At 44.4% G+C, this 27910-nt stretch overlaps 2 protein-coding genes across 16 annotated transcripts in view; one reads left to right on the top strand and one right to left on the bottom strand.

Moving 5' to 3' along the window:
* Positions 1-25410, bottom strand: part of MPHOSPH9 (M-phase phosphoprotein 9) — an 82655-nt gene extending 57245 nt beyond the window's left edge. For 5 of the 12 annotated variants that reach the window (XR_004439515.1, XR_004439513.1, XR_004439514.1 and 2 more), the window contains exons 1-7: positions 25239-25409; positions 22416-22677; positions 18004-18157; positions 13360-13449; positions 11735-12249; positions 8724-8847; positions 3818-3908 (exon numbers count right to left, since the gene is read on the bottom strand). Coding sequence is in view for 9 of the 12 variants with exons in the window: in XM_033220227.1 (XP_033076118.1) it covers positions 3818-3908; positions 8724-8847; positions 11735-12249; positions 13360-13449; positions 18004-18157; positions 22416-22519 (1078 nt within the window). In the remaining 3 variants the exon portion in view is untranslated. Of the gene's footprint in view, positions 1-3817; positions 3909-8723; positions 8848-11734; positions 12250-13359; positions 13450-18003; positions 18158-22415; positions 22678-24303; positions 24473-25238 lie in introns of all 12 variants that reach the window. The other 7 variants (XM_033220228.1, XM_033220229.1, XM_033220232.1 and 4 more) reach the window with 7 other exon arrangements.
* The window catches only part of CUNH12orf65 (chromosome unknown C12orf65 homolog), a 29079-nt gene continuing 26248 nt past the window's right edge, over positions 25080-27910 (top strand). Inside the window, exon 1 of one of the 4 annotated variants that reach the window (XM_033220258.1) lies at positions 25080-25703. The gene's annotated coding sequence lies outside the window, so the exon portion shown is untranslated. The other 3 variants (XM_033220260.1, XM_033220259.1, XM_033220261.1) reach the window with 3 other exon arrangements.

The raw sequence follows: 27910 nt of genomic DNA, 5'->3' as shown, positions 1-27910 counted from the left end.
ACCCAGGAGACAGAGGCTGTAATGAGCTGAGAAAGTGCCACTGTACTCCAGCCTGAGTGACAAAGTGAGACCCTGTCTCAAAAAAAAATTAAAATAATAATAAAATTTTTTTTTATTTTTTATTTGAGAAAGGGTCTCACTCTGTCACCCAGGTTGGAGTGCAGTGGTGCCATCTCAGTCTACTGTGGTCTCTTTTTTTGAGACAGAGTCTTGATCTGTTGCCCAAGATGGAATGGAGTGATCTCGGCTTATTGCAACTTCCGCCTCCCGAGTTCAAGCGATTCTCCTGCCTCAGCCTCCTGAGCAGTTGGAATTACAGGTGTGCTGCGCCACCACAACCAGCTAATTTTTGGGTTGTTTTTTCTTTTTTTCTTTTTCTTTTCTTTTTTTTTTTTTTTTTTTGAGACAGTCTCCCTCTGTTGCCCAGGCTGGAGTACAATGGTGCGAGTTCGGCTCACTGCAACCTCCGCCTCCCAGGTTCAAGTGATTCTCCTGCCTCAACCTCCTGAGTAGCTGAGGTTACAGGCATGCACCACCACGCCCAGCTAATTTTTGTATTTTTAGCAGAGACAAGGTTTTGCCATTTTGGCCAGACTGGTCTCAAACTCCTGACTCAAGTGATCTGCCCACCTAGGCCTCCCAAAGTGCTGGGATAACAGGTGTGAGCCACCGTGCCCAGACTAATTTTTGTATTTTTAGTAGAGATGGGGCTTCACATGTTGGCCAGGCTGGTCTTGAACTCCTGATCTCAACTGATTCTCCCGCCTCGGCCTCCCAAAGTGCTGGGATTATAGCCATGGGCCACTGCGCCCAGTCCAGCTCACTGGAGTCTCAACCTTCCAGGTTCAAGACATCCTCCTGCCTTAGCCCCACAAGAAGCTGGGACTACAGGCACACACCACCAAGCCCTCCTAAATTTTTTTTGTACTTTCATTAGAGACAGGATTTTGTCATGTTACCCAGGCCGGTCTCGAACTCCAGAACTCAAGCAATCCACCCTCCTCGGCCTCCCAAAGTGCTAGGATTATAGTTGTGAGCTACCAGGTCCAACCTTAAAATATATTTTAAAATAGACAATTTCTTTCTTTCTTTCTTTCTTTTTTTTGAGACAGGGCCTCAATCTGTCTCCCAGGCTGGAGTACAGTGGTGCAATCACAGCTCACTACAGCCCCGACCTCCTGAGCTCAAACCATCATTCTCCTTCAGCCTCCCAAGTAGCTGGGACTATAAGCTCACACCACCACACCCAGCTAATTTTTGTATTTTGTGTACAGACGAAGTTTTGCTATGTTGCCCAGGCTGGTCTCCACCTCTTGAGGTCAAGTGATCTGCCCACCTTGGCTTCCCAAAGTGCTGGGATCACAGGTGTGAGCCACCATGCCCAGCTGACAATTTCTTTGTGAATAGTATAGACATATAGAATCAATGTAAATAATTCAGTAATTCAAATGTTTATTGAGCACCTATAGTGCCAGGCTGGGGAGGCAGGAGGAGTGAGATAAGAAAAGTAAGTAAATCATGCAGTATATAGATGGTAAGCACTCTGATGAGATTTTAAAACAGGATAAAGGGGATATGTAGTGGGGTGTGGGGTAGGCAGGCACTAGTTTTGAATTAGGTGAACAGGGTTGGCTACTGAGAGGATAATTAAGAGGTCATCAGCCATTTTAGCCATGTATGAGGGAGCTCCCTCATACAGGGGGAAGAACATTTCAAGTATAGAAAACAGCCAATGCAAAAGTCCTAAAACATATCTGGGACATTTGAGCAGACAGTCTCCCTTCTCATCAAAGAAACAGACAGAGCACAGCCGGGAGCAGTGGCTCATGCCTGTAATCTCAGCACTCTGGGAGGCTGAGGCAGGCAGATCGCCTGAGGTCAGGAGTTCAAGACCAGCCTGACCAACATGGACAAACTCCATCTCTACTAAAACTACAAAATTAACTGGGCATGGTGGTGCGTGCCTGTAATCCCAGCTACTTGGGAGGCTAAAGGCTGAGGCAGGAGAATTACTTGAACCTGGGAGGTGGAGGTTGCAGTGAGCCGGGATCACACCATCACACTCCAGCCCAGGCAACAAGAGCAAAACTCTGTCTCAAAAAAAAAAAAAAAAAGAAAGAAAGAAAGGGACAGAGTACAATCACCAACCTACAATGGTTCGACTCATTTTTTTTTTTTTTTTTTACTTTATCATGGTGCAAAAGCAATATGCAGTCAGTAGAAACCATACTTTGAGTACCTGTATGACCATTCTGTTTTCACTCTCAGTAAAGTTTAGGAAATAGTCAACACTTTATTATAAAATACTTTGTGTTAGATAACTTTGCCCAACTGTAGGCTAATGTAAGCGTTCTGAGCACATTTAATGTACACTAGGCTAAGCTATGATGTTTAATAAGCTAGGTGTACTAAATGCATTTTCAATTTTTTTTTTTCCTTGAGACGAGGTCTTGGTGTTGCCCAGGCTGGAGTGCAGTGATGTGATCATGGCTCACTGCAGCCTTGACCTCCCAGACTCAAGCAATCTTCCCATCTCAGCTTTCCAAGTAGCTAGCACTACAGGTGCATCACCACCACTGGCTAATGTTTTAACTCTTTTGTAGAGATGGGGTCTCAACTTGTTGCTCAAGCTGGTCTCAAACTCATGGCCTCAAGCAATCCTCACACCTTGGCCTCTCAAAGTGCTGGGATTACAGGCATGAGCCACTGTGCCCAGCCCATTTTCAACTTATGATATTTTCAATTTATGGTGAGTTTATCAGGACATAACCCCACTGTAATTCGAGGAACAACTCAGTATAAAGTGAGGTCAAAGAGGTAACAGGGCTAGGTTGTTAGGCCCTGTGGGCCCCTGTAAGGACTCTGAACAACAGGGTTTGGAGCGGAGGAGTCACATGATGTGACTGAACTTTTCAGAGGATCACTTTGTTTACTATGTTGAGAACAGACTGAAGCGTGCAAGAGTGGAAGTGGGGAGGCTGGTTAAGAAGACAGCAGCAACCCAGGTGATAGATGAGAGGCCACTCTTAGGCTAGAAGCCGTGGAGGTGGTGAGAAGTGGTGGGATTCTAGAAAGTTTTGTAAGGCAAAGCTAATTCATCCTGATGAATTGGATGTGGGATATGGGGGGAAAAGAAAAGTATGTATATAAAGCAATTAAGATTGAAATAAGCTCACCATGGACTGTAAAGGATGGCTCAGAGGGTTTGAATTTAATTCATTTTGAACTTCCCAAAAAAGGTTGATAATTTTTATAGCTGTTCAAAACAACTGCAAAAGTACTTCTTCATTGTCTTTACAGCTCTTATAACATAAATTAAGACAAGAAAGGTGGCTGGATGTGGTGGCTGAAGTCTGTAATTCCAGCACTTTGAGAAACTGAGGCAGGTGGATTGCTTACACCCAGGAGTTCACAACCAGCTGAGGCAACACGGCGAAACCCTGTCTCTACAAAAAAATACAAAACGTAGCTGGGCATGGTGGTGCCGCCAGTTGTCCCAGCTATTCTTGGAAAGCTGAGGTGGGAGGATCACTTGAGCACAGGAGGTTGAGGCTGCAGTGAGCTGTGATCACACCACTGCACCCCAGCCTGGGCAACAGAGTGAGACCCTGTCTCAAAAAACAAAACAAACAAAGGTAAGGCTGCTACCAGAGAACACCACAACACATAACATATTTACAAAACTATACTACTATACAGTATCATCCTATAAGGAGAAATGTAGGCAAGTTGTTTTCTAAAAATAATGCTCTAAAAAACTAAGTACCTTCCTCTGAGTGTAGCTTAGATTAAAAAAATAAAAATTTAAGTATCATACCTGTTCCTGAATCAGACATCCAAGCATTTGGAGTTTCATCTGGTTTACTGAGGTAAAAAGCACGAGAATGTGTAGCAGCAGCAAAATCAGACTACAAGAAAGAAAACTATTGGTTGACAGCTAAAAGTCATTAGGCACCATCTGCTGACCCAAGGAACAAGAGCCAGGCGTCAAACCAGGTGTAGAGAAACCTTCAGAGGGTTCACAAAGAAGAAAGCCTAGGCCAGGTGCGGTGGTTCACGCCTGTAATCCCAGTACTTTGGGAGGCTGAGGCGGGTGGATCACGAGGTCAAAAGTTCGAAACCAGCCTGGTCAAGATGACGAAACCCCCGTCTCTACTAAAAATACAAAAATTAGCTGGGCACAGTAGTGGGTGCCTATAAGCCCAGCTACTCTGGAGGCTGAGGCACAAGAATCACTTGAACCCGGGAGGCAGAGGTCACAGTGAGCCAAGATCGCACCACGGCACTCTAGCCTGGGCAACAGAGCAAGACTCTGTCACAAAAAAAGAAAAAAGCCTGGTTTCCCTATGGTTACAAGAATGCTAACCAATAGGAATTCACTGTCAAATATTTTTTTTTTGCCTGTGTAATTTACAAAAGTTTATTTCGGTTCTCTGTGGAGCTGGAAGGAGAAAAATGGGGGCAGGTATTATTTCGTGAGTTCAGACCTAAAATGTATTTATAATTTGTCATTTACTTCCAAAACAAATTTGAGGTGCCTAGAATTAAAGTCATTTAGTATAAAAATTAATTTAAAAGCTCTAACAATTTATTTTATCATTATAATTGCAATAAATCAGATTAACTCTAAAAATCATAAATCAATAATATGAGCCTTAAGTAGTAGACTACTTCCTATATACAAACAATTGGTTACTAGTCCCTGCTTACTTATCAATTCTAGTAAAAATTCTGAGCAAATCAATCCTCACAACATCTCTGACACTGTCACAAGAAATGTTTCCAGAGATATGTGATGAGAATATTCCTATCGGAATTTATCTTATCAGGTCCCTCATCAAACTTTTAATTCCTGTAAAGAGTATGTAACCATCCATGAACCCACTGCCAAAGTAAAATCACACTAAGATAACACTACCTACCAAGAAGGGGGATTAACACATCAGTCTTATAAGGCACCACTTATTTTCTTTCTCATCAAGGAAGAAATTCCACCTGTTTCAATTTGTCTCCCTACTTGAGACCAAGAGAAGGCCGGGTGCGGTGGCTCATGTCTGTAATCCCAACACTTTGGGAGGCTGAGGCGGGCAGATCACAAGGTCAGCAGATCGAGACCATCCTGGCTAACAGGGTGAAACCCCGTCCCCACTAAAAATACAAAAAATTAGCCAGTCGTGGTGGTGGGTGCCTGTAGTCCCAGCTACTTGGGAGGCTGAGGCAAGAGAATGGCATAAACCCGGGGGGTGGAACTTGTCGAGATCGCCCCACTGTACTCCAGCCTGGGCGACAGAGCGAGACTCCGTCAAAAAAAAAAAAAAAAAAAAATCGAGAAGGTGATTGGAAAAGTAAAAGTCCAAGTCAAACAATCCCAAGCAAAATATTTTGTCCTCGTCTGGATTCTGAGATGCAAATTCAGTGCACTCGGCTGCCGCACACACACAGTGGGCTGGCAGGGGCTTACCTTACAGAGCCGCCTGCTGTACTCTTCTGGGGAAACAAGGCATCCACTGAAGAAAACAGGCCCAGCTTTTAATTAAAAGTAAAAGTAGGGTGCAATGAAAAGCCCTTCTAAAAATAAACCCTCTTAGCCCAAGAAGCCGGCCTAAGCTTAGCACAAGGACCTTAATGAGTTTTAGTAACCATATTAGCCCATCTGAAAAACCACCACCGAAGCCCCTCGGCCTGTGAAATGGGGAAAGTCAAGTCTGTCCAAGACAAAGGACCAAGGAAACAAAGAGCAACTCAAGCCCTGGAAAATCCTTCTGCTAAACAACACGCAATTTCAAAATTACTTCAAAGGTGCTATTTACCCAAAATAAACTACCATTTTATAAAAAGAAAATTGGATAAGAGAATCCGGTTAACAAGCATTCTCTGCTTTAGACTGAAACTGAAACCAATGAGAGAAGAAAAATAACTAAATAAAGAGGAAAGTTCTAACTTTTTTTTTTTTTTGAGACGGAGTCTCGCTCTGTCGCCCAGGGTGGAGTGCAGTGGCGCGATCTCGGCTCACTGCAAGCCCCACCTCCTGGGTTCACACCATTCTCCTGCCTCAGCCTCCCGAGCAGCTGGGATTATAGGCGCCCACCACACGCCCAGCTAAGTTTTTGTATTTTTAGTAGAGACAGGGTTTCACCATGTTAGCCAGGATGGTCTCGATCTCCTGATCTCATGATCCGCCCGCCTCGGCCTCCCAAAGTGCTGGGATTACAGGCATGAGCCACTACACCCGGCCAGTTCTAACTTTTGTGAATCCAGAATCACGTAAGAAGTGCATTTCAGGAGGCGGGGGGCGTCTCTGATTCAACAACCACCATGAGCTCAAAATCATTTAGCGTTCAGAAATATCAAAGAAACTTGATTTCCCCTAGTAATTTAATACCGAATATTTCAATTACCCAAAAAAAGGAAAACTAAAACTTGTCCAGGAGCTGAGCAAAGAAAGACTCAGAGGGAATCACTGCCTCCACTTTCTGCCCTATGATCACAAGAGGTAGAAGATGTGAGCAGAAGAGCATTTCAAAGGCAGGGCCAGACCATGGGCAGCTGGTCTGATTCTCCACTGAATATAAGGAAAATTAGGCAGTGGCCTAATTAACCAGCGGCTCCTAGAATCTACCGCACATCAGCATCACCTGATTAAAGTCCCAAAACACAGGTTAGCACCTAGGCTTGGAAGCCAGGAGAAGCAGAGTTTTAAATCTCCTCAGGTGAGTCTAATGTGCAGCAAAGGCAGAACCATGGGGCTACATGGCATATACTGAGCTACAATCACAAAGGACAGCGAGAACATCGGGGGACCCACAGAGTACATAACCACAAGGCCAAAGTTTATCAGAAGCGGAAGTCTGCACAAGAAGACCTGTAATCTTAGAAAAAACAGAAGAAAAGAAACTACTGTGTATGAAAACATTCTCCCTTTATACCAATCTATCCCAACGAGAAAAAGCAATTTTTACCCATCTCCAAATGTTTTTCTGCTGTCATACCAAACAAGGATACACCATCCTTGATGGCACAGAGAGTCAACAGAATAGAACTACCAACACAGTTCTAAACTAAAGGGCTTTTCTAGGCCGGGCACGGTGGCTCAAGCCTGTAATCCCAGCACTTTGGGAGGCCGAGACGGGCGGATCACAAGGTCAGGAGATCGAGACCATCCTGGCTAATACGGTGAAACCCCGTCTCTACTAAAAAATACAAAAAACTAGCCGGGCGAGGTGGCGGGCGCCTGTAGTCCCAGCTACTCGGGAGGCTGAGGCAGGAGAATGGCGTAAACCCAGGAGGCGGAGCTTGCAGTGAGCTGAGATCCGGCCACTGCAGTCCAGCCTGGGCGACAGAGCCAGACTCCGTTTCAAAAAATAAATAAATAAATAAAAAATAAAGGGCTTTTCTAAAATAGACCTACCAATTCACTATTAAATTACTTTTATAAAACAGAACACAGTGCTAAATGGCTTTTCTAAAATAGAACTAACTGGTAGCTCCTGCCTGTAATCCCAGCATTTGGGAGGCCGAGGCGGGCGGATCACCTGAGATCAGGAGTTCCAGACCAGCCTGGCCAACATGGTGAAACCCCGTCTTTGCTAAAGATACAAAAAAATCAATCGGGGGCCAGGTGCGGTGGCTCACGCCTGTAATCCCAGCACTATGGGAGGCTGAGGCGGGAGAATCACAAGGTCAGGAGATCGAGACCACAGTGAAATCCCATCTCTACTAAATATACAAAAAATTAGCCAGGCACGGTGGTGGGCACCTGTAGTCCCAGCTACTTGGGAGGCTGAGGCAGGAGAATGGCATGAACCCGGGAGGCGGAGCTTGCACTGAGCCGAGATCATGCCACTGCACTCCAGCCTGGGACAGAGTGAGACTCCGTCTCAAAAAAAAAAAAAAAAAAATTAGTTGGGCATGGTGGCACATGCCTGTAATCCCAGCTACTCGGGAGGCTGAGGCAGGAGAATGGCGTGAACCTGGGAGGCAGAGCTTGCAGTGAGCCGAGATCGCGCCACTGCACTCCAGCCTGGGGGACAGAGCAAGACTCCGTCTCAAAAAATAATAATAATAAAAAATTAAAAATTAAAATTAAAAAAAGAAAGTTTATTTTAAACAATTAAATGGGTTACTCTCTGCCTAAATGTAAACATTTGCAGTACAAAGAGAAATAGGACCTTTGCAAATGATTCATTTTCATAATATTTTATCCTCTATTAGCCTTGATTTCCATCCTACTAAAGAAGAAACACTTACAGCAAATCATTATTTCTAATCCTCTGAAACACCAAAAGAAAGATATATAAACGGGCTGGGCGTGATGGCTCATGCCTGTAATCCCTGCACTTTGGGAGGCCAAAGTGGGTGGATCACCTTAGGTCAGGAGTTCAAGACCAGCCTGGCCAACATGATGAAACCCCGGCTCTACTAAAAATACAAAACTTGGCCAGGCATGGTGGCATACGCCTGTAATCCCAGGTACTCAGGGAGATGAGACAGGAGAATCGCTTCAACCAGGGAGGCGGAAGTTGAAGTGAGCCGAGATCACGCCATTGTACTCTAGCCTGGGCCACAAGAGTGAAACTCCATCTCAAAAAAAAAAAAAAAAAAATGTATAAATGAACAAATTAACAATATAAAAGAAAGGGCATGAGAATTTTGTTCATGAGCATGTACTAAACCCACACAATCATCAGTACTGGAGCCCGCAGGGAGAGTGATTTTTCACCTACTTTCTCAATTGGTGTCTTCTTGTTTTGCGCATTTCCTTGTTGAGATCTTGAACCTCCATCTTCTACATGTGCTCTCTTTGGTTGGTTCTGTTTCAGTTTTTGTGCCCATGATGTTATAGCATTACTATTTAAGAAGAGAAAACCAAAATTACTTTTTTTTGATTTTGAGACAGAGTCTTGCTGTGTCACCCAGGCTGGAGTACAGTGGCGCAATCTCAGCTCACTGCAACCTCCATCTCCTAGGTTCAAGCAATTCTTGTGCCTCAGTCTCCTGAATAGGTAGGAATACAGACGTACTACCACACTCAGCTAATTTTTGTATTTTTACTAGAGATGGGGTTTCACCATGTTGGCCAGACTGGTCTCAAACTCCTGACCTCTGCCTGCCTCAGTCTCCCAAAGTACTGGGATGACAGGCATGAGCCACCACACTGGGTTCCAAAATTACTTCTTTAGATATTGTACTTCATATATAAAGCTAACCACCAGTTGCTTTCAGTTGTTTCTCTTTTTTTTTTTTTAATAGAGACCCTCTCTAACACCCAGGTTAGAATGCAGTGGCAGTCGTGCAATCACAGCTCACTGCAGCCTGACCTTCCTCAGCTCAAGTGATCCTCCCACCTCAGCCTCCCGAGTAGCTGGGACCACAGGTGGGCACCACCACATCCAGCTAATTTTTGTATTTTTTTTTTTTGTAGAGACAGGGTCTTGCCATGTTGCCCAGGCCGATCTCGAACTCCTGGGCTCAAGGGATCCACACGTCTCAGTCTCCTAAAGTGCTGGGATTACAAGTGTGAGCCACTGTGCCCAGCCAGCTGTTTTTTCTAATAGTGGTAAGATAATGAATTTTTATTAATTCACCTACATCGCTTTTTCAATTTCTTATTATCAAAGGCAAAGTAAACAAAGAGACTAACAGTGATTGGCCGGGCGCGATGGCTCACGTCTGTAATCCCAGCACTTTGGGAGGCCGAGGCGGGTGGATCACAAGGTCAGGAGATCGAGACCATTCTGGCTAACATGGTGAAACCCCATCTCTACTAAAAGCTACTCAGGAGGCTGAGGCAAGAGAATGGCATGAACCCGGGAGGCAGAGCTTGCAGTGAGCCGAGATCACACCACTGTACTCCAGCCTGGGCAACAGAGTGAGACTCCATCTCAAAAAAAAAAAAAAAAAAGACTAACAGTGACTAATAATACACAAAGTCGGCCAGGCGTGGTGGCTCAAGCCTGTAATCCCAGCACTTTGGGAGGCCGAGACAGGCGGATCACGAGATCAGGAGATCGAGACCATCCTGCCATCCTGGCTAACACGGTGAAATCCCGTCTCTACTAAAAAATACAAAAAACTAGCCGGGAGTGGTGGCGGGCGCCTGTAGTCCCACCTACTCGGGAGGCTGAGGCAGGAGCATGGTGTAAACTCGGGAGGCGGAGCTTGCAGTGAGCTGAGATCCGGCCACTGCACTCCAGCCTGGGTGACAGGGCGAGACTCCGTCTCAAAAAAAAAAAAGAAAAAAAATAATAATAATAATACACAAAATCTGTAGCCATAGACTAGAGCAAAAACCACTACATTTGCCTTTCCAAGTGCTAAATGTATCTCTACAATGAAAGTGTATTTGTTGGCATAAACCAATCATTATACTTGAACATACATAAGATTTGTGTTGCTTTAGATGACACAATTCAGGGATATGAAACTAAAAATTTGGGATAAAATTATGAAATTTTTAAGGATTGTTTTACAAACATTCAGCCAGTTTACCAAAAAGCCTCCTTTGTCATGAAATGTCACTAAATTTATAAAAATTCTTTTTATACATAACAAACATTCAGGTCGGGCACAGTGGTTCACGCCTATAATCCCAGCACTTCGGGAGGCCTAGGTGGGCAGATCACTTGAGGTCAGGAGTCCGAGACCAGCCTGGCCAACACGGCAAAACCCGGTCTCTACTAAAAATACAAAAATTAGCTGGACGTGGTGGTACATGCCTGTAGTCCCAGCTACTCAGGAGGCTGAGGCAGGAGAATCATACCAACCTGGGAGGTAGAGGTTGCAGTGAGCTACAATCGTACCACTGCACTCCAGCCTGAGTGACAGAGTGAGACTCTGTCTTAAAAAATAAATAAATAAAAACAAAACAAAAGAAACAAACAAAAACATTCAGCAGGATACAGACTAGAAAAAAGAAAATAAAAAACATAAAATCGGGGCCAGGAGCAGTGGCTTACACCGTAATCCCAGCACTTTGGGAGGCCGAGGTGGGCAGATCACCTGAGGTCAGGAGACAGACCAGCCTGCCCAGCATAGTGGAACTATGTCTCTACTAAAAATACACAAACTAGCCGGGTGTGGTGGCCCGCACCTACAATCCCAGCTACTCAGGAGGCTTAAGGCAGGAGTATCACTTGAACCAGGGAGGCAGAGGTTGCAGTGAGCTGAGATTGCGTCACTACACTCCAGCCTGGGAGACAGAGCAAGACTCCATCTCAAAAATAAAACAAAAAACATAAAATTGGGTGACCCCGTATCTAATTTTCGGTTTCAGCTAGACATGATAACGTAGCATGCACTCATAGTCCTAGCTACTCAGGAGGATCACTTGAGCCCAGGAATTCTAGGTTACAGTGAGCTATGATCGCACCACTGCACACCAGCTTGAGCAACAAAGCAAGACCCCCACCTTTAAAAAAAAAATTATTCAAATTACATGAACATGTATGAAAAACTTCCACTATTGATACAGTCCTGTCTGCTAAAAATATCTTTTCTATTTTCTGGCAAAGTTTCCGACCTTAAGAGTTTAGCAGTCTTACAACATTAGAGATGGGAAGAAAGTCAGTATCATTAGAATATAGTGTGGTGTGATTTGTTTATTTCAATTTTCTACAGGCAACAAACTGATAAATGTTCAAATACATCCCATTCTATTATAGTCCATTAAAAGGAACTTTATTTACTAGATTCTAAATGTAATAAACTCCCTTCGAATGATGGAAATTCTACTTACCTATTTGTTTTCCCACTGTATACTTCAGAAACCTTATTTTCACCAAGAAAATTATGTTCAAATTCACCAGGAAAAATGGATACATCTTCCTTTAAAGACGCACAGCACTCTTCAGGAGTCTGTATATAAAAACTCTTATTTTTCACACCATCTACAAGTGAATCGGCCGGCACCGCAGGTGCTACATACTGTCCTTTGGGAACATCTATGTGCTCCATGAACTCCCTAGGGTCTTTAGATTTGTACGGATTTAAATCTGAGATACAAAAGGTGCCATATCCACTGCTTACTGAGCTACTATCCACATTGCAGTCTGGTTGTGACGTGGACATTTCTTGCTGTATTTCAGGTTCTGTGGATTCAGGATAATGGATAACAGATTCATTTCTCTCACTGCTTTCAGAAAAAAAACCCATTTGACTTTCCGAAGATACTTGTTTGTTTGAAGAATTTCCTTCACAGGAAGCACTACTAGTCTGTAATTTGACTAAATTTTTTATCTCCTCCTGTATATGCTGGAAATAAAAAGTTACAGATTTGGGTAAGAAAGTATATTAAACATCATATTTTTATGACTGTTACAAGAATATCATGTTTCAAAATATGATGAAATACTATTCTAAAAAAATGTGATGCTTTATCTTTAGTTTATAAACAAAATTGAGGCTGGTGCCCAGGCACAGTGGCTCATGCCTGTAATCCCAACACTTTGGGAGGGCGAGGTGGGCAGATCACAAGGTCAGGAGCTCAAGACCAGCCTAGCCAACATGGTGAAACCCTGACTCTACTAAAAATTAGCCAGACATGGTGGTGCGCATCTGTAATTCCAGCTACTCAGGAGGCTGAGGCACGAAAATTTCTTGAACCCAGGAGGTGGAGGTTGCAGTCAGCTAAAATCGTGTCACTGCACACCAGCCTGGGTGACAGAGTGAGACCTTGTCTCAAAAAACAAAAATTGATACAACATATTGTTTTTTCTTACAAATATAAAAAAGGACGCTGGGCGTGGTGGCTCATGCCTGTAATCCCAGCACTTTTGGGAGGCCGAGGCGGGCAGATCACGAGGTCAGGAGTTCAAGATCAGCCTGGCCAACATGATGAAACCCTGTCTCTACTAAAAATACAAAAATTAGCCAGTTATGGTGGCACACACCTGTATTCTCAGCTACTCAGGAGGCTGGGGCAAGAGAATTGCTTGAACCTGGGAGGCGGAGGTTGCAGTGAGCCAAGACCATGCCATTGCACTCCAGCCTGGGCAACAGAGTGAGACTTCATCTCAAAAAAAATAATAAAAATAAAATTTAAAAAGTGCCAGGCAGGAGGCCGAGGCGGGTGGATCACCTGAGGTCAGGAGTTCGAGAGCAGCCTGGCGAACATGGCAAAATCCCATCTCTACTAAAAATACCAAAATTAGCCAGGCGTGTTGGCGGGTGCCTGTAATCTCACCTACTTGGGACGCTGAGGCAGGAGAATGGCTTGAACCCAGGAGGCAGAGGTTACAGTGAGCTGAGATCACGCCACTGCACTCCAACCTGGGCAACAAGAGTGAGACTCCATTTCTATATGTGTTGTGTATGTATATGTAGATGTATATAAAAAAGGAATCAATGTAAATGACAACTTACTTGAATTTGGTTGTGGAACTGCTCCTGCTGGGCAACTATCTGTTCTTGGCATTGTTTTTCCACCAAATTGAATAGCTGTAACCACCTGGTCTATTAAATTATAAAATATGTTAGTTAAAAATAATTTTTTGACTTAACATTTCACAGAACAATTCCTCCAGTGTAAAATAGCCCTTTCTAGGTCATGATCCATCCCGAATCCCAAGAGCCATCAGCACTCTCATAGCTGGAGTATGCCAGCCCGTCACACCAAGGGAGCAGGGAGTTCTACAGAAGGCTACATTCAGCCTCAAGGCTGGGAGACTTTCAGCCACAGATCATATGCAGCAATACACAACAGCAGGAAGTGGCTATGAAAACTACCTGCTTGCGTAAAGCCTTTCAGCATCTTTCTACTCCTAAGCTCTCCTTAGACGGCTCTGCACTGTGTGGCTCCTACGCACCTCCCCACTTCACCCCAGCCCTCTGTCCTTTGCTGGCTGCGCACCTGCCTCCCGGGCATCCTGTTCTTGAGCATGCCACAATTGTCTCCCACCTCACAGCTGAGCACCTGCTGTGCCCGCCACCTGGCAAGCTCTTGCTCAGCTCTCACCATGGCTACTGTCTTCCCATCCTGACTGCTGTCTTCCCACCCTGCAATTTCAGCCTAATTGTCATCTTCTCAAACCATCCTAACAGTTCCTTTCTTTCTTATCATCCTATGTATTTCCTTCATAACATTTGCCACATCAGAAAGTCTCTTAATTGTTCACTTTGTGAACTCTGTCTCCTACTCCTGCCCCACTCCAAGCTCTCCATTAAAAACTTGTGGGGCCCTGGACAAATTTATTTGTACCTCAGTTTCCTCCTTTATAAAATGGGAATAACAACATCTCATAGGTGGCTAAGAGGATTAAGTTTTATTTATTTATTTTTTGAGACGGGGTCTCTCGCTCTCTCACCCAGGCTGGAGTGCAGTGGCATGATCTGGGCTCACTGCAACCTCTGACTCCCGAGTTCAAGCAATTCTCGTGCCTCAGCCTCCCAAGTAGCTGAGAAGACAGGCATGTGTCACCATGTTTGGCTAGTTTTTATATTTTTTAGTAGAGACACGGTTTTACCATGTTGGCCAGGCTGTTCTCGAACTCCTGACCTCAACTGATCCATCTGCCTCGGTCTCCTGAAGTGCTGGGATTACAGGCCTAAGTTTTAAATTTAAATATGATGCAGTGATCTCAATGGGGAAGGAACTCCATGTTGGAAATCTGTAAGGTCACAGTCACGACAAAGCTGGGGGGACGTCACTGGCATTTAGTGGGCAGGGTCCAGGTATGCAGATCACAGGGCAGTCCCCCATGATGAAGAATTGTCCTGTGTCCATTTTATATTACAAAACAATAAATATTTTGCATAGTATTCATAACATCAAAACAAACTTGTTTCAAAATCTCATGAGAAGTTGGTCACCCTTTCAGAAAAGCATGTCACCAGTGAAGGTGCTGTATACAATACCTGGATCATCAACACACCATTGCTACATCGATCTGTGTTCAGCTGCTGAATTCACAGTGAGTCTACATACAGGTAAACATGACTACTTCATTATGTCTTCTAATGAACATGTGCCTCACATGGATATATCCAAATACATGTTATTGATTTTTTAAAGTGGGTACAGGTAGGTTATTTTACCTATGAATTTCATTTTAGGATAATATAAATTGACGTTATTTTGAAAGCTGTTATAAAAAGAGAGCTCAGAGGCTGGGCACAGCGGCTCATGCCTGTAATTCCAGCACTTTGGGAGGCCAAGGTGGGTGGATCATTTGAGTTCATGAGTTCAAGACTAACCTAGGCAACATAGCAAAACCTCGTCCCAACAAAAAATACAAAAATTAGCTGGGCATGGTGGTATGCACCTGTAGTCCCAGCTACTCGGGAGGCTGACGTGGGAGGATGGCTTGAGCCCAAGAGGTTGAAGATGCAGTGAACAGAGATTGTGCCACTGCACTCCAGCCTGGGTGACAGAGTGAGACCCTATTTCAAAAAAAAAAAAAAGAGAGAGAATGAAAGAGGAGAAAAAGAAACAAAGAGAAGGAAGGAAGGGAGGGAGGGAAGGAGGGAGGTGGGAGGGAAGGGAGGGGAGAGGTATGGAGGGTAATATATTCTGATTCTGACTTAAGATGCTGATGTCAGGCCGGGCGCGGTGGCTCAAGCCTGTAATCCCAGCACTTTGGGAGGCCGAGACGGGCGGATCACGAGGTCAGGAGATCGAGACCATCCTGGCTAACATGGTGAAACCCCGTCTCTACTAAAAAATACAAAACTAGCTGGGCGAGGTGGCGGGCGCCTGTAGTCCCAGCTACTCAGGAGGCTGAGGCAGGAGAATGGCGTAAACCCGGGAGGTAGAGCTTGCAGTGAGCTGAGATCCGGCCACTGCACTCCAGCCTGGGCAACAGAGCGAGACTCCGTCTCAAAAAAAAAAAAAGATGCTGATGTCAAAAAAAAAATGTTGATTTCAAATTGTTAAAAGTAACAATTTCTAGTTAAACACAAATTTTCCAGAAGTTAAACTACATTATGGCAATGCCTCCTTTGTTCTAAAGCATGTTAATTCAGGTATCAAAAGCTAATGAGGGGCCGGGCACGGTGGCTCAAGCCTGTAATCCCAGCACTTTGGGAGGCCGAGACGGGTGGATCACGAGGTCAGGAGATCGAGACCATCCTGGCTAACACGGTGAAACCCCCTCTCTACTAAAAATATACAAAAAACTAGCCGGTCGAGGTGGCGGGCGCCTGTAGTCCCAGCTACTCCGGAGGCTGAGGCAGGAGAATGGCGTAAACCCGGGAGGCGGAGCTTGCAGTGAGCTGAGATTCCGCCACTGCACTCCAGCCTGGGCAACAGAGACTCCGTTTCAAAAAAAAAAAAAGCTAATGAGGGCCAGCCATGGTGGCTTATGCCTGTGCCTGTAATCCCAGCACTTTGGGAAGCCAAGGCAGGCAGATTACCTGAGGTCAGGAGTTCGAGACCAGCCTGGCCAACATGGCAAAACCCCTTCTCTACTAAAAATATAAAAATTAGGTGGGCATGGTGGCGCTCGCCTGTGATCTCGGCTACTCGAGGCAGGAGAATCACTTGAAACTGGGAGACAGCGGTTGCTATGAGCCAAGATCGCACCACAGCACTCCAGCCTGGGCAATAGAGCAAGACTCTGTCTTAAAAACAAACAAACAAAAAGCTAATGAGTAGATACATTAGGGGAAACATTTAATATATTTAATAAAACATTCCATTTTTAATTGCATTTGTACGGGCATTTTTAAAGATCTTTCACATTAGTACATACTGATTATTATATGCAAACAAGCATAAAGTATAAAAACTGAAAACTCAATTTTTTAAAGCATATAGTAATACTTTCTTATAATTCCAATAATTACGGATAATGGATATAAATAATTACACCTAGCAGTTGCTGCTATTGAATTCTTAAACCAGGTAATCTTTCATTTCGCTTACTCTACTTACTAATAAATAACACAAATTATGCTTTTAAAAGTATAATTAATATTTAAAATAAGATCTAGTGCTTTCTAAGAATAATGGTTTATACATTTCTATTAAAAACTATCAAATTCAGCCTTAAGAAAGTCTATCTTGAGCATTATTCTATGAAACAAAATTTATATGTAAGGTTTTTTTTGTTGTTTTTTTTGTTGTTGTTGTTGTTGTTTTTACTGAGGGGGTCTAGTTATGTTGCCCAAGCAGGTCGCAAACTCCTAGGATCAAGCTATCTACCTCTGCCTCCTTAAGTGCTGGGATTACAGGTTCTCTATTTTTAGAGAGAGAGAGACAGGGTCTCAGTCTGTCACCTAGACTGCAGTGTAGTGCTGTGATCATAGCTCACTGCAACCCTGACCTCCTGGGTTCAAGTGATCCTCCCACATCAGCCTCCCAAGTAGCTACGACTACAGACCCCATGCCACCATGCCCAGCTAATTTAAGTATGTATTTATATTTGTAGAGACAGGGTCTCGCTATCTTGCCCAGGCTAGTCTCAAACTCCTGGCCTCAACCAAACCTCCCACCTTGGCCGCCTAAAGTGAAAGGATTATAGGCGTGAGCCACTGTGTTTGGCCATGTAAGTATTCTTTTAACTGTCACATTTTTATATCACAGTTTAACCTATGAACCAAAGAAAGAACCACTGATCTGAAAACAATATAATGGAATGTATCACAGCTGAATATGGTAAGGTACTAAATAGAAGCTTCAATTTATAATTAGAACATTGAAAATATTTCAAAGTGGATTTAGGTTTTTTAAAATGATGACAATTCCATATAAGTTACTGACAACATTACAATTAGTAACAATTTTAATAATTTTGGGATTCTCAGGTTCTGAATGAAGACAATGTTTTAGTTCATATTTAATATACAAATTAGAATGTCTAATCAGTAATATATTGTTAAAAAATACTTTTGACCACCTTTTTCCCATTCATTCAATATCATTCCCAAATTAATATACTTGACCACTTTAGCATTAACTTAAAAGTGTCATGCTCTTCAGGACATAAATTTCTAATAATTTAGAGTTTAGTAGAGGTATGTTTTAATACAATTATTTTAAAATTACAAAAATAAAACAAAATTAGATACCTCACAGCTTTTCCAAAGTTCCGAATCAGTCTTTCCACTGTTTTGTAGCTCTTGCATTAAAGAAGTTAGAACTTCAACTGTACCTTGAATTACAGATGGTCTGGTCTTCCCTGAGAAAGAGGATACCCCATTTGTACTAAGGTGGGGACTACTTCTGTTGAAACATAAATAATTCAAATGGTTTTCTTCACTCTATCAAAGTGTTGAATAATTCAGCAGTTCAAGATTTAGCAGAGCAGTACAAAACCACTGATATTTAATCCTTCTAATGGCACCTCATTTGTTGAAAATCTGATCACAAGTTGGTTCACAAAAGGAAAAGGGCAGTAAAAAGACCGCACTGTATTCTTTTTAAGAACACAACAGAAAGACCTTTTCCAGAAGTGAGAGAACACTCCAAAGGATCAGCAGAAAATAAAAAAAGTCTGTGCTAAACAATAAGATTTAATTTCCAGTTTCTCTGATCTCCCCTATTTCAGAGGATTATTTCCCCCAACTTTAAGAACAGCCCTTCATTGTGCAGTGGGGATTCTTTCTCCACTGCCCCAAATGACAGTCAAATCTTGTTCACTGGATACCCATAATTTGGTATGATAAGCTGATACCTATCTCGGCACTATCGCTGAATAAAAGTCGTGCCAAGCAAATTAGCAGCAAGTATTCAGGACTTACTTAACCTACTCAGTGTGTAAAACAGCACTGATTCTTTCCAGGAGTACTGCTTTTCCAAACTTCAGGTAAGTTATTTTGGATTTGTTTTATAAACACACAATATATTTCAGAACATTAAAATGTACTTAAAATCTAGTCACAAAAAGATCATTTTCATTTATTTACTGCTTGATATCCTGCTTTCTTTCACAAAGAATTTGTTTTAAAAATAAATAAATAAAAATAACAGTAAAATAATAGTTAGGACCAGTGAAAACATTACTAAAAATTCAAAGGAGGCCAGGCACAGTGGCTCACGCCTGTAATCCCAGCAGTTGGGGAGGCCGAGGCGGGCGGATCACAAGCTCAGGAAATGGAGACCATCCTGGCCAACATGGTGAAACCCCATCTCTACTAAAATACAAAAAATTAGCCGGGTGTGGTGGTGCACGCCTGCAGTCCCAGCTAATTAGGAGGCTGAGGCAGGGGAACCCCTTGAACCCAGGAGGCGCAGACTGCAATGAGCTGAGATCGTGCCACTGCACTCCAGCCTAGCGACAGAGCAAGACTCCTGTCTCAAAAAAAAAAAAAAAAAAAAAAATGGAAAGGGAAGAACATATGTTATCAGTAAAGGGTTTTACATAGCTGCAATAATCGAGTTTAAATGTGGCCAATTTACCTGCCAGTCACAATGAAAAGGGAGACAAGTTTAATTGCCTAATTTTCACTAGCAAGGCACAGCTTCCTCCACCCAAATCAAACACTGTTCTCACAGGAATTTCTTCTAGAAGTGTACTTTAAAGGGACCACCAAGTAATACAAGAACCAAAATGCGAGGCCAACTTTCAGCAACATATAGATTACTGTAGGACCATTCCCTGTGCCTTTTAAAATGTACTTTCTCGTTTTACTTCACATATTCCTTTGTTTTTTACAACTCCCCACCCCCATTGTTTTATATACCCATGTAAGCTGCCTTAAATTCCTCCTGAAAAGGGCAGAGAATTAACAATTTTTTGGCCGGGCACGGTGGCTCAAGCCTGTAATCCCAGCACTTTGGAAGGCCGAGACGGGCGGATCACAAGGTCAGGACATCGAGACCATCCTGGCGTAACACGGTGAAACCCCGTCTCTACTAAAAAAACACAAAAAACTAGCCGGGCGAGGTGGCGGGCTCCTGTAGTCCCAGCTACTCGGGAGGCTGAGGCAGGAGAATGGCGGAAACCCGGGAGGCGGAGCTTGCAGTGAGCTGAGATCCGGCCACTGCACTCCAGCCTGGGCGACAGAGCGAGACTCCGTCTCAAAAAAAAAAAAAAAAAAACAATTTTTTAAGTAATGTATTTATTTATAATTATAATACACAATTTCTTCAAGACCTACTGTGTTTAAAAGTTCCTTGCCCCTTTACCAGTAAGGCCCCAAAACCGCTGTTTTCCTTTCTTCTACATGCTGTTTATAGATGCTCTCCTCTCTTACAGTCCTTGCCTCTTTGCTGTTGCTACACTACTATAAATTTAGAAACCCAATAACCAAACTTGCCAGACTATGTGCAAATTGAAAGTAAACAGGCTGATGAAAAACAAACTAACCAATCTGTGTTAAGACCATTAAAAAATATAAACAGGCCGGGCGCGGTGGCTCAAGCCTGTAATCCCAGCACTTTGGGAGGCTGAGACGGGCAGATCACGAGGTCAGGAGATCGAGACCATCCTGGCTAACATGGTGAAACCCCGTCTCTACTAAAAATACAAAAAACTAGCCGGGCAAGGTGGCGGGCACCTGTAGTCCCAGCTACTTGGGAGGCTGAGACAGGAGAATGGCATAAACCCAGGAGGCAGAACTTGCAGTGAGCTGAGATCTGGTCACTGCACTCCAGCCTGGGCTACAGAGCGAGACTCCATCTCAAAAAAATAAATAAATAAATAAAAATAAAAAATAAAAATAAAAATAAAAACAAACCAATCATAGGATAGTTTAAAAATAAAATGCATGGCCGGGTGCGGTGGCTCAAGCCTGTAATCCCAGCACTTTGGGAGGCCGAGACGGGCGGATCACGAGGTCAGGAGATCGAGACCATCCTGGCTAACATGGTGAAACCCCGTCTCTACTAAAAAATACAAAAAACTAGCCAGGCGAGGTGGCGGGCGCCTGTAGTCCCAGCTACTCAGGAGGCTGAGGCAGGAGAATGGCGTAAACCCGGGAGGCGGAGCTTGCAGTGAGCTGAGATCCGCCCACTGCACTCCTGCCTGGGCGACAGAGCGAGACTCCGTCTCAAAAAAAATAAAATAAAATAAAATAAAATGCATTTAAAAAAAATAAATAAAATGCATAAAACACACTTTGAGGCCGGGCGCGGTGGCTCAAGCCTGTAATCCCAGCACTTTGGGAGGCCGAGACGGGCGGATCACGAGGTCAGGAGATCGAGACCATCCTGGCTAATACGGTGAAACCCTGTCTCTACTTAAAAATACAAAAAACTAGCCGGGCGACGAGGCGGGCGCCTGTAGTCCCAGCTACTCGGGAGGCTGAGGCAGGAGAATGGCGTAAACCCGGGAGGCGGAGCTTGCAGTGAGCTGAGATCCGGCCACTGCACTCCAGCCTGGGTGGCAGAGCAAGACTCCGTCTACAAAAAAAAAAAAAAAAAAAAACACACTTTGATAACATCTATTTAGTCCACTATTTTGTCTACTTAGAGTCTGGTTTTGTCTTAACTTCCTAATACTCAACTTTAATTGCTGCTTCCCACATTGGTGAAGTATTTCTGCAACATAAAACATCATTTATCCCAATTATTTAAAAATGAAGAAATAATATTTAGGCAACTAAATGTTAAGGATACGCTTGTAATTTACAAAAATAAACAAAAAAGTGTAAAGGAAAGTAAAACAAGCAAAACAAGTTCTTTTTCAGAATGCTTTCCATGCAAAAGTACGTATCTCTGGGAGAAATGAAAAACATGAAAATACTAAACCTATTCCTGACTTAAACAACTGTCCTTGAACATTCTTTCTTTTTTCTTTTTTTTTTTTTTTTTTGAGATGGAGTCTCGCTCTGTTGCCCAGGCTGGAATGCAGTGGCGCCATCTCAGCTCACTGCAAGCTCCGCCTCCCAGGATCACGCCATCCTCCTGCCTCAGCCTCCCGAGTAGCTGGGACTACAGGCTCCCACCACCACGCCCAGCTAATTTTTTTTTTTTCTGTATTTTTAGTAGAGATGGGGTTTCACCATGTTAGCCAGGATGGTCTCGATCTCCTGACCTTGTGACCCGCCCGCCTTGGCCTCCCAAAGTGCTGGGACTACAGGCGTGAGCCACTGTGCCTAGCCTCTTTTTTTTTATTTTTAAGACAGAGTCTTGCTCTGTTGCCCAGGTTGGAGTGCAGTGGTGCAATCCTGGCTCATTGCAACCTCTGCCTCCCAGGTTCCAGCAATTCTCCTGCCTCAGCCTCCCAAGTAGCTGGAGGTGCACACCACCACACCTGGCTAATTTTTGTATTTTTAGTAGAGACCAGGTTTCACCATGTTAGCCAGGCTCGTCTCCAACTCCTGGTCTCAGGTGATCCACCCGCGTCAGCCTCCCAAGGTGCTGGGATTACAGGCATGAGTTACCGCGCCCAGCCTCCCTGAATATTCTTGATAGGTTAAAAAATAATAATAATGACAATAATTCAAATCAGTAACTATGACACTATTTGGATAAACTGGTAAATGTATGCAAATAAGGTTATTCTGATTTGTTACATTTTCTAAAATCCCATTCTTACCTATCAGTATTTAAGTTCAGTCCAAGAGAATGAAGAGAATTTTTATCAGATTCTACAGAAGATGAAGTTTTGTGTAAGGTTTTCACCAAGTCAAACTCTTCCATAGTGTAAAGAAATTGTTATATTCTCTTATTTGAAAATAAAGGTTCTTGGACTGTTTGAGGAGAGTGAATCCGTATCGTCTTCAGAGGCTTCATCGTCTACTGGCATTTTCAGTGGCTAACATTCAGAACTGTGAAATATCCTCAACTTCCAAGAGAGTCTGAAAATGAATGGGGGAAAAGAAACTACTATAAAAAGCCACTAAACCTAGCAACTGCTTTTACATAACTTTGGAAACCTTAACTTCTTTCATGCAGATCTCCATTAAGGATAGCAACAGTATTCATAATAATCAAAATGTAGAAACCACCCAAATGTCCATCAGTGGCTAAATGGATAAACGAATGAAGCATATCCATAGAACAGGATAGGATTCAGCCATAAAAAGACATATGCTACAACACAGAAGAACACTGAAGATACTATGCTAAGTAAAAAAAGCCAGTCACAAAAGACCACAGACTATATGATTTCACTGATATGAGATATCTTGAATTGGCAAATTCATAGACAAATGGCTGCCAGGAGCTACAGTAAGGAGAGAATCTGAGTGAGTGCAGTTGGTATGGAGTTTCTTTTGGGGTGATAAAAAAATTCTGGAATTAGTGATGATGGCTGGACAACCTTGTGAACTAAAAACCACTAAATTGTACACTTTTAAAAGGCTGAATTTTATGGTATATGAATTATGTATCTCAAAAATCTACATCAAGGATTATTTGCAAAAGTAGCATCACCTTTTTCAGGTAGTATTTCAGATTTTTATATGTTTAATAATCAATGTTCTTTTTTTTAGAGACAGCATCTTGCTACATTGCCCAGGCTGGTCAACAACTCCTGGCCTCAAGTGCTCAGCCTTCCGAGCAGGGGGGATTACAGTGCAAACCATTTTGCCAGGCTGTACAATGAAGGTTCTAGATACAATTCTATTATGTAACAGTTGGAATACTTGCATGCCTTGTTCATTTGTTTAATAAATTCTACCAAGTACATATGTTTGTTGACTTATACAGAGACTAGAAGAACTAAACAACTTAATATTTAATTTGTTTTTAAAAGCCAATTAAACTGTTAACAACCATAGCTTCCCCATTGTCTGGAAGTACATTTTGAACTATATATATGGTCTTTTGTCTCTGTGCAGCTATTCTTAGAAAATAAACCAACTGGACACACTGGAGCCTGCCTGCTGCTACTGGGAGCATGTCCCAGCTACTCTGGAGGCTGAGGTGGGAGGATCACTTGAGCCCAGGAGTTCAAGGCTGCAGTGAGCTATAATCCTGCCACTGCACTCCAGCTTGGGCAACAGAGCGAGACCCCATCTCCTAAAAAATAAAAATAAAAATACTAAATAAAAAAATTATTTGCCAGGCCAACTAAAATTTCACTGAAGCCGGGTATATACGATGGCAAATTGGCTGTAACAGGTCAAACAAGATGCCTCCTTCCTGGGGAATTCATGCATTTATAAAAGAGCAAGGGAGCAAGAAGAAAAAGGAGAAATAAAGGGAAAAAAAACTTCAGCTGCTTACAAACAGAAAAGCTTAGAGAGTGCAACAGGAATACTGTCTAGTATTCCGCTTCCGCTAGATTCCCACTTTTAGGTCCTGCTTCTATAAAGCATTACACAAAAACAGGGACCATTTCCTTCAGGGACAGGAGTGAATGCAAAGGGTAACCGGACCTAACTAAATGGACTTTTCCCCAGTGGCTCAGCCCATCACCCACGACAAATGGGGCACTGAAACAGTCAAGGGCTGCCCCTTCCAACTGGCAACAGAAATACCTGGATTCCAATTACCGTGCTGTTATGCCAGGAAAACACAAGCTCTCCAGGGAGATGGACCTGCAACCCCATCTATTATTTCCCCTGCTGAGGTAATCCGGATCCGGATGCAGATCCAGATGGAAAACCACTACAAATTCAAGGATGCTTCTCCATTGGAGTGGAGGTGCTGGGGGGAGGGCAGGGAAGTAAGAGGGAAAAATCCTTAAACACCCACATATACAAAGCAAAAAAAATTTTTTTTATTTTGATACAGAATGAATATAAGAGCAGAGCTTTTCTATTTCTCAGCAACAAGATATGACGCTTTTGGTGTCCCCACCCCCTAGCAAAAAAAGGGAGCTGGGCAAAAGGAACGATTGGCGGTTATGAAACATGAAAGTTAACTGGGCGCTCCGCCTTGCCGGGAGGCTTGGGGGAGAGGAAGAGATTTCAGACAGGGATGAGACCAGATCCTGACATTCTGGGGCTCACAGCCAGCCCGCAATGGCTGGTGGCCGCCATGGGGTCAAAGTGGGAAGGAGAGGGAGAATCCATGCAGTCACCTAAGCTACGGAAAGCAAGGGGGACGGAGAAAAGCCACCGCTCCTGCAACTACAACCGCGATCCCAAAAGGAAGCCGGGACACCTTGGCAAAAAATGGGGGGAAAAAAATAAATAAATAAAACCACAACCCCCCCCCGCCCCTCGGGAAGGGCGCTCCGCTATTGGGCCGCGCGAGTGTCACTCAAGGGCGCCGAGTCTAGAAAAGGCGCACCGCGGCAGGTCAAAGCTCCCACACCGCGAAGGGCTCCGGTTGGGTCAAGTTTATCGGCTGCCGTCTCCTCACACCCCAGCCCATCACCACACTCAGGGGGCCGCTAAGACGGTGTCTCCTAAGTCTCGTCCCCTGTCCCCAGCGGCCTACAGCTCCCTGCAGGCTGGCGGCCGCTTACCTGGCCGCCGCTCCCACTGCCGATGTCAGGGTCAGGAGAGCGGCCTCTCGCGACCGTTACTCGAGCGAGCGCGCGCGCGCGCGCGCGCCCGGCGTCTCGCCGTTGATTGGCTGCCCGGAAGGAGGCGGAGACAGCCAAAGGTGGTGCGCGCGTCCACCTCGCCCTTCCCCCTCGCGCAGCTCCAACCAAAGAGAGATGTCCAACCCCGGGGGTGTGACAAGGGAGTGGGAGTGCTATGAAACCCTCTTCTCTGATTGGCTCTCTGGAAGCCAGCCGCTGCCACGAGGGAAAGAAGCTTCAGTTTGTCGCATGCGCAGTGAGTAAACATGAGCCTCTGGTAGATGAGGGAAACCGCGATCAGAGTACGGCGCGTGCGCAGATCAGGGATCGCGATTGCGAGTCCACTGCTGCGGTGATTCGGGTTCCTCTAGAACGTTGAGGGCACAAGTCGGGTCCTGAGACCAGGTAAGCGTCTGCGGAGAAGTCAGGGAACCGTACGGCTGCCGACGACTGTCAAGGGCTCCGGAGAGAGGACTGGGAGCCGGGACGCCTGGGTTTTTCCCGTCTTGCGACCCCGAGTGGCGCAGCCAGTTTACCTGAGGCCGCGCTAGCGGTGGGGTGGGGCCGGCCCTGACACCCTAGCTCAGTTTTCTCGAGACCTGATTTACGCTAGGTGCTGTGGATCGGCCCTGGGGCTGTTCAAGCACTTAGGGCAGGGGAGAGGAGAGACTACCGTCCTGGAGAAAACGGTTCCACGGAGGCCCAAGGCGAAACGGAAGGATCCTCATGTACTTAGCTGAGTGGAGCTGTGAGCACGCATCAGGTGCTGTTTCAGGCCTGGCACGTAGTAGGGGTCAGCACTGCCCTCGCTAGGCTTCTGCAGAGATATTTGTTTTTTTAAATAGACGTGGCGGCGGGGGGGGGGGTCTCACCATGTTGCCCAGGCTGGTCTTGAACTCCTGGCCTCAAGCAATCCTCCTTCCTCGGCCTCCCAAAGTGCTGGGATCACAGGCGCCAGCCACCCCGCCCTACTTTTGAAGGACCTAAGGGAACCCGCTCTCCTCCCCGTGGGTCCCCAGCCCATTTCATGTGCACTGTGCAGGCCACATTCTTCAGCCTAGTTAACCTTTAAGGTCCTTCCAGCTCCTCGATTTCCCTCCAGGAGTTCTGGCTCACAGTAAAGGGACTTCCCTGGCACTATCACTTAGGCCTCCACGACCCAGGAGATGGATTTGCCCTTGGAATGACAGATTTGCCAGGAGGCCTTCCATCTCATTGGAGCTTCCTAAGTATACCTACCAATTTTTATTTTTTACTTTTTTTTATTTTTTGGGGGGGTGGGGACAGGGTCTCAGTCTGTCACCCAGACTGGAGGGCAATGGCGTGATCTCGGCTCACTTTAACCTCTGCCTCCCGGGTTCAAGCGGTTCTTCTGCTTCAGCCTCCCAAGTAGCTGGGAATACTGGTGCCCACCACCACATCCGGCTAATTTTTTGTATTTTCAGTAGAGACGGGGTTTTGCTGTATTGGCCAGGCTGGTCTCAAACACCTGACCTCAGGTCATCCTCCTGCCTCGGCCACCCAAAGTGCTGGGATTATAGGCATGAGCCACCACACCTGGCAATTTTTAAAGGGTAAATTTGATATTATCCTGTTTTTCGTGATTTTTTAAATTATATTACATAATTCCAAAATATATTTTGTTTAAACCAGGACTTGCTTCATTGAAGATGGTTTTATCTTTCAGTGCGAGCCTGCTGGGAAGTCAGGCTATATTTTTGGCATCACAGTGATCTCCCTAGTACTTGATTTCACAGACCAGAATTATGACCCCACCAAATAACATGTTTTCAGTAATGTCATGACTTCTCAAGTACTTCTTAAATTGGACCATACCAAGTAAAATAATTTACAAGCCACTGTTTTAGATGCCTTTTCACCCTAAGCTCTAAAACAAAGGCCCATGAAATAATCAGTTCCTAGACTGGGTTTGTGTCATAAGATCACAGTGTATGTGGTGTGTCATTCCGAAGTTCCTCAGCCTTGTAGTTGAGAGATCTGACATGCTCCCATTTAGTGAGCACTAAGTACTTTACATTTATGGCAACATGTATGATTTTGTTCTCACTCTAGGTAGTAGTATCTCCATTTTACAGATGAGGAAATAGAGCCAAAGTTGCCCAGTAAGTAAATTGTGGCATTGAGACATTGAATGCAGGTCTATTGGCCACAGAGCTTGCACTCCTCGGCAGTAAGACCTTTTTGGGACAAAAGAAAAAATGAGAGGAGTCGTCAAATACAGAATGTGAGTTACCTTTTTTTTTTTTTTTTTTTCAGTGAGCCGGTGTCTCGTTCTCTCGCCCAGGCTGGAGTCCAGTGGCGCTCTCTCGGCTCACTGCAAGCTCCACCCCCCAGGTTCACGTCATTCTCCTGCCTCAGCCTCCCTAGTAGCTGAGACTACAGGCGCCCACTACCACGCCCAGTTATTTATTTATTTATTTATTTTGTATTTTTAGTAAAGACAGGGTTTCACCGTGTTAGCCAGGATGGTCTCGATCTCCTGACCTCGTGATCCACCTGCCTCAGCCTCCCAAAGTGCTGGGATTACAGGCGTGAGCCACTGCGCCCAGCCTAGTAGTGAGTTATCTTAATTGTTCACAGTCACAGATCAA

Source organism: Trachypithecus francoisi, unplaced genomic scaffold (assembly GCF_009764315.1).
Source record: "Trachypithecus francoisi isolate TF-2019V2 unplaced genomic scaffold, Tfra_2.0 Lachesis_group11, whole genome shotgun sequence".
Taxonomy (NCBI): Eukaryota; Metazoa; Chordata; class Mammalia; order Primates; family Cercopithecidae; genus Trachypithecus; species Trachypithecus francoisi.
Note: the sequence above shows the minus strand (reverse complement) of the source record. Positions and strands in the feature narration are given on the sequence as shown.